This window comes from Chrysemys picta, chromosome 6 (genome assembly GCF_011386835.1).
Source record: "Chrysemys picta bellii isolate R12L10 chromosome 6, ASM1138683v2, whole genome shotgun sequence".
NCBI lineage: Eukaryota > Metazoa > Chordata > Testudines > Emydidae > Chrysemys > Chrysemys picta.
In genome coordinates this window covers 131,381,614-131,387,545 of record NC_088796.1, presented here as the reverse complement: position 1 = coordinate 131,387,545, position 5,932 = coordinate 131,381,614, and the positions used below count along the sequence as shown (strand labels likewise).

The 5,932-nt window shown below is 50.7% G+C and overlaps 1 protein-coding gene across 2 annotated transcripts; it reads left to right on the top strand.

The window, feature by feature from the left end:
* Positions 1-266: 266 nt before the first annotated feature.
* KLF4 (KLF transcription factor 4) lies at positions 267-5,698 on the top strand. 2 transcript variants are annotated; one of them, XM_005283480.4, is made up of 5 exons: positions 276-787; positions 910-1,027; positions 1,686-2,586; positions 2,683-2,847; positions 4,607-5,698. In XM_005283480.4, the coding sequence occupies exons 1-5, from the start codon at positions 783-785 to the stop codon at positions 4,780-4,782; spliced, it is 1,365 nt and encodes a 454-aa protein (XP_005283537.1). In that variant the 5' UTR covers positions 276-782; the 3' UTR covers positions 4,783-5,698. The 2 variants fall into 2 exon arrangements, with proteins under 2 accessions (XP_008170116.1, XP_005283537.1); XM_008171894.4 differs by having other exon boundaries at positions 267-787; positions 1,686-2,847.
* Positions 5,699-5,932: the final 234 nt, after the last annotated feature.

The window sequence follows — 5,932 nt, the reverse complement described above, 5'->3', positions numbered from 1 at the left end:
CAGGTGCGCGAGGCGCTGGGGCGCTGCCCGCGGGCAGAGGGGAGGGGGGAGCCGCCTCTGCGTCGCGGACTCCTCCTCGGTGGCGTCAATGCCGCGCGCTGCCAGCCAGCTGCTTTGCTTGCGTCACGGCCCATCCCATCCCTTCCCTTCCCCCCTTCCCTCCCCCACGTGTTCCGAGAAAGTTTGTTTTTGTGGTTGCCGCGGCGACGGGGGGCGGAGCCCGGGTGACCACGCTGGTTGGGCGGGGGGGCAGAGGGCGATGAAGTTATAAGTGGGGCGGCCCGGCCGCGCGGCGTGACAGTTCCGAACGGACCGTGTCAGCGCTCTGGGTGCGAGCCCCGCCCGCGAGGACACGGCGGCGGCTCCCGCACCCCCCCCTCCCCGCTCACCAACTCGCAGCAGCAGCGGCTCCCCCATGGCAGCGGCGCGAGCAGGGAATCCCCGGGAACCGTCTCGCGCCGCCCCCCTCCTCCTCGCCCAACTTCTGCTGCCTCGCTGCTCCTGCTGCCAGGCGGCGGCGGCGGCGGCTGCTGCGCCGCGGCGGGACCGCTGCTAGCACCGAGCCACCGCCTGCTCCAGCAGCAGGAGCCGGAGGGGATTTGGCGGAGGGGGGCAGCCGGGCCCCCAGCCTCCCCGTTCGAGCTGTAATTAAAGGATATTTGTCTTGCAATTTTTTTTTTCATATTTTTGGTGCAACTTTTTTATTCCCCCCCCTTTGAGCCTCTCCCCGAGCTGGACTCTCCGTCGGGCTCCCAGACCGAGCAGCCGCCCCTGACACTTTAATGAGGTGGGTGGTGTCTCTCTTACCCCCCCCCCCTTTGCATTCGCTGGATCCCGGTGGTACAGCAACGTGGATGCGAGTCTCCGAGCAGCGGCTGAGTTATCGGTGCTGTCCGTTTCTCTCCCCAGGCAGCCACCCGGCGAATTTGACATGGCTCTCAGCGGCACGCTGCTCCCCTCCATCGCGACCTTCGCAGCGGGCACGGCGGGCAGGGAGAAAGCCCTGAGGCAGGCAGGTGCCAGCAATGTGAGTATCCCTCCCCACCCCGCCCAGCCTAGCCCTGTGCTCCGCGGCTGGGGCCAAGCGAGTGCCCGGTGCGTGGATCGCAGCGGAGGGGAGCTGCTCGGCTCCACCTGGCCAAAGTGAGCGGGGCTGGGCTGAGCTCAGCGAGTCCCAGCTGCGGGCTGAGGCGGGCTCGAGTTCCCCTTTCTGGCCGGTCAGTGTCACGCTGCTCCCTCTGGGCTGGGGCCGCGCTGGACGGGGCGTGTGCCGGGCGCAGCTGGAAACCCTTGGGAGAGATGCGATCGGCCGCTCGAGGGCAGGCAGCGCTCCGGGGCGCTCGCCCCGGGCTGGCCGGGTTGCAGCAGGCAGCGCTCCGGCAGCCTCTCCTGGGCGCGGGCGGAGGAGCTGCCTACTCCCCAGCGCGCCTGACGCGGAGTTCAGTGGCTGGGACTAGGGAGCGGAGCGGGGCCGGGGGCCCTGCCCGGGCGGGAGCGCCGTGACTACAAACCGCACGTAGTAGGAACGACACCTGCGTGTGAACCTGTCTGAGCGTGAACGCGGGTCTCCCGTGGGGTGCGTGCGCCCGGCCCCCGTGCAATGCCGGGGGGTCTCCAGAGGGGGCGGGGGTGCCCGCCTGGCCAGCCCGCTGGTGACCGGTGCCCGTGTCTGTTCCTGCCCGCAGCGCTGGAGGGAGGAGCTGTCCCATCTCAAGCGGCTCCCGCCCGGGCTGACGGGGCGGCCCTACGAGCTGCCGGCCGAGCTGGAGACCCAGGCGAGCAGCGGCAGCCGCGGGGCCAGCCCGGCGCTCATGGCCCGGAGGGAAGCGGAGGAGCTCAACGAGCTGCTGGACTTCGACTTCATCCTCTCCAACTCGCTCATCCACCAGGAGCCGGCGGCCGCCGCGGCCGTGGTGGTCTCAGCCGCCTCGCCCCCGGCCAGCGCCTGCCCCTCGGCGCCCGCCGCCAGCGCCTGCCACTTCACCTACCCGCTGCAGAGGGGGGAGCCCGGCCTCCTGTACGGCGCCGCCCGGGAGCCCGCCTCCGCCGCCCCCTTCAACCTGGCCGACATCAACGACGTGTCCCCGTCCGGTGGATTTGTAGCCGAGCTGATGAGGCCGGATTTGGACCCGGTTTACATGCAGCAGCAGCAGCAGTCGCCTCTGGGCAGCCTGCATGGGAAATTTGTTGTGAAAGCCACGGTGAACATGGGGGAATATAACCACATCAGTGTTAGCGGCAAGAACAACCCGGCTGCTGCCTGCACGGACAGCCCCGGCGCCCCTTACGGCTCCCTCCCCAGGATGTGCCAAAAAATCAAGCAGGAGGCAGCCCCTTCTTGCACCATTGCCCAGCCTCCTCCTGGCGCTAGCCAGCGAGCCCAGCAGCACGAGTTCCCCTTGGGGAGGCCGCTGCCCAGCAGGACTAACCCCTCTTTGGCTCCAGAGGAGATGATGAACAGCAGAGACTGCCATCCTTCCTCCCAGGGGCTAAGTCACCTGTCATTGCCCCCAGGCTACCACCCTGCCCCGGGCTACCCTCCTTTCCTGCCAGAGCAGCTCCCGCCAAGTGCACTACAGTATCAAGGTCAGTCTAAGTGTCTAAATGTTTCGGGAGAGCCTTTAAATGTGCCTCCCTTGGTACAGGGGGTGATGATGCTGACTGCGCCCTCTTCACCTTTAGAGCTGATGCCACCTGGGAGCTGTCTACCAGAAGAAACCAAGCCGAAGAGGGGACGTAGGTCATGGCCCAGGAAAAGGACCGCCACGCACACCTGCGACTATGCGGGTTGCGGCAAAACCTACACCAAGAGCTCTCATCTCAAGGCACATCTTAGGACCCACACAGGTAAGGTCCATTCAATAAGGCTTTATTGGCATGGATGGCACACTATATAAGTGTTACCAAAGTGTATGAAAGAGATGGACCCCTTTCTAGGCTCTCTTTAGGGAGGTATAATCTGCTCAGGTAATTAAATACAGCTGATCCAAAAATGTTGAATCTCCAAATTTTTTGATCAGCTAAAAGGATGCATTTTTATGGGGAAAAATAATCCCACTTTTTATTCAGTTTAAAAAAAATGCAACTTATGGTTTTACCTACTGGATTGGAGGTTACTTCGTGGCTCAAAATGACTCACATTGCAGGGTGTTTTTGCAGACACAAGGTTTGTTTGCATGTCTATTGCTATGTGGCTAGTTAATTGGCAGGTAGTTGGAAGACAAGCTGAATTTGTTGATCTAGATAGCACTGGCTCAGCTGTATGACAGGAGCCTATGTTGCAGGTATCTCCTTAGATTTTACTTTCTTTGCTCGTGGTTTAAAACTTTTTTCTTTTGTCCTGGTTTGCTCTTCTAACTGGAGAGAGTCTATTACTGGCATGTCCCTAGTTATCGCAGTTCTGAAATCAATGGAAGATAATGCTGTTGCTTGCAAGTGAAGCAAGATACTACGAGAACATTTTTATAATTCTGTGTTAAAGACATGACAAAATGTGTAGTCTACTTTTAAAAGTTATTCTTCTGCTTTATTATCACTGCAAGAAAACTAGTTTAAGGTTCCTCAACTACCATTGGAATACAAGTAAAATAATAAATACATTAACATTCATATTTGAGCTTGATCTCACAGGTATGGTTTAACTTTGCCACTGAAGAACGCTTACTGCAGTAATGAAGTTGGTGAAAGGATTTCTGATAAATAATATTCACTACTTTTGCCATTCTCTAAAAGCATGGTATAACTTAGATTTGAATTATTCAGGATCCCTGAATGAAGTTGTAGGAATTGGAATCAAAATGTATTCTGAGCAGAAGAGGTAGGAAAGCGCTAAGGGACATCTCAGAGTTGAGAGTGGAAACTATGGTACTTATCATGTCCCAGCTAATGTCAATGTGAGCAGGACTGGGTTTTGAATTTCTCCTGAGATAAATGGCTAACAGTTTTTCTGGTATTTTCAGATTGGATAGATGCTTTCCAGAATGCTAATGTGATAAGTCTATAATCTTTAAGTAAAGTTCCCACTGAAGTCAATAGGAGCTTTGCTTAAAAGGCCATGAGATTGAGCCCTCTATTTTTTTAATAAAGTTGATCTAATGAAGTTTACAGCAGGTTTTTTATTCCTGAAATCTCCTATAATCTAAATCCATTACATCTGAGCTGTTTCTGATTGAGGATTGTTAAACAAGTATCAATCAGCAAAATGCATATATGTATTGATACTATTATCTGAGCTTTGTATTCTAAATTCCTGCATACAAGATAAAGTCTGGAAATAACAAGTGTTGTAGTTAAGGTTTCAATAAAAGGAACTTTCTTATAAGACATTTAATCATACTGCCATGCAAAGAATAGGTGTTTTTTGCCCTCTGTCTGATTTTAGCATCTTTGTAGCTAGATATATATAAATTACCACAAAAAGCCTTATTGATCTTATTTTCTTTAATGAAAACATTAATTTTCCTGTATGTTACCAAACTTCTTGAGTGAAGATATTAATAGAAGGCTGGAATATTATCCTTACTGGAACATACTAAAGTATGTGCACGACTGCAGACAGATATGGACTTAATTGACGTGATTTTTTTATTATTATTATTTTTTGAAGGAGAAAAACCATACCACTGTGACTGGGAGGGCTGTGGATGGAAATTTGCCCGCTCCGATGAACTTACCCGTCACTACAGGAAACACACCGGCCACCGCCCTTTTCAGTGTCAGAGATGTGACAGAGCATTTTCCAGGTCAGATCACCTAGCCTTACATATGAAGAGGCACTTTTAATCAGAAGCAGTGGATCTTTCCCATACTGCCATAAGAGATTCAGTATTTACAGCACAGACTGTCTTCCACACGAGGGAGGAGCCCAGCTAAAGCACTACAAGGAATCATGGTGAAGTCTTCCAAAGAGTGGAAATAAATAGATAATTAAATGCAAATGTTGGAACTCTTCTTTTTTTAATTATAAATTAAAGAAAAACATTGGGGTCAATGACTGGATCTTCTATCATTCCATTTCTAAATCCAACTTGAATATTTCTGGACTACAAAATGCCAAGGAGTGACTGGAAGTCAAGGATATCAGGGTTAAATAGACTGCTTGTTGGGTGGGAGGGGAGATTACATAGGGAGATTACATTCCCTTAAATCTTGTTTCAATGCAATATGAGATGTAAATGTCATCTTGTCTTTTTTTCCTTCTAAAAGCCATTACTATGTTAAAAGAGGAGGAAGAAATTCAGGTACAGAATTGTTTAAAAGCCTATTTCATGGTGCTTAGTGACTGTTGGTTCTAAAGGTACCAAAAACAGGAAGCCAAAGTTCTCAAACTGCTGCATATCTGACAAGGAAATATTTTTGTCTTCCGATCTACAATTATGACCTAAGTCAGGTAAATAAACCTGATTTATTTCTTTTCTTTTTTTTCTTAAGAAAAAAACTTTATGCAGACAGTCTGTAATGCACTGTGGTTTCAATGTGCAATAATTTGTACAATGGCTTATTCCCAAATATGCCTTAAGCAGAACAAATGTTTTCTATATAGTTCTTTACATAATAAATATGTAATATAAATTTAAACAAACGTCTATTTTGTATATTTGTAAACTACAAAGTAAAAATGAACATTTTGTTGGAGTTCGTATTTTGCATATTCAAGTTGAAAATAAGTTTTAAATAAACCTATAATATTTTATCTGAATGGATTTTCCACTTTTTTCTTCTATGTGTTTGTGTCTAAAGAAACCTTGCTTTTAAATACTCATGAATGGCTCAATACCGCAGTCCTTTACTCAGACAAAGCTCATCGGGCAAAGACCACAAGATTAGGCTCATACATTTCCGGTACTGCTATAAAGCTTTCTCTTTAGGAAAAATGCACTGAAAACTGGTTGTTCTGAATAGTGAGTCCTTGCTCACCTCTCTCCTCTGCACC

Bases quoted from the DNA above. Each gene is read 5' to 3' on its own strand.
- KLF4 (XM_008171894.4), top strand. The intron at 1,028-1,685 runs GTGAGTATCCCT...TCCTGCCCGCAG, and splicing joins GGCAGGCAGGTGCCAGCAAT to CGCTGGAGGGAGGAGCTGTC. The intron at 2,848-4,606 runs GTAAGGTCCATT...TATTTTTTGAAG, and splicing joins ACATCTTAGGACCCACACAG to GAGAAAAACCATACCACTGT.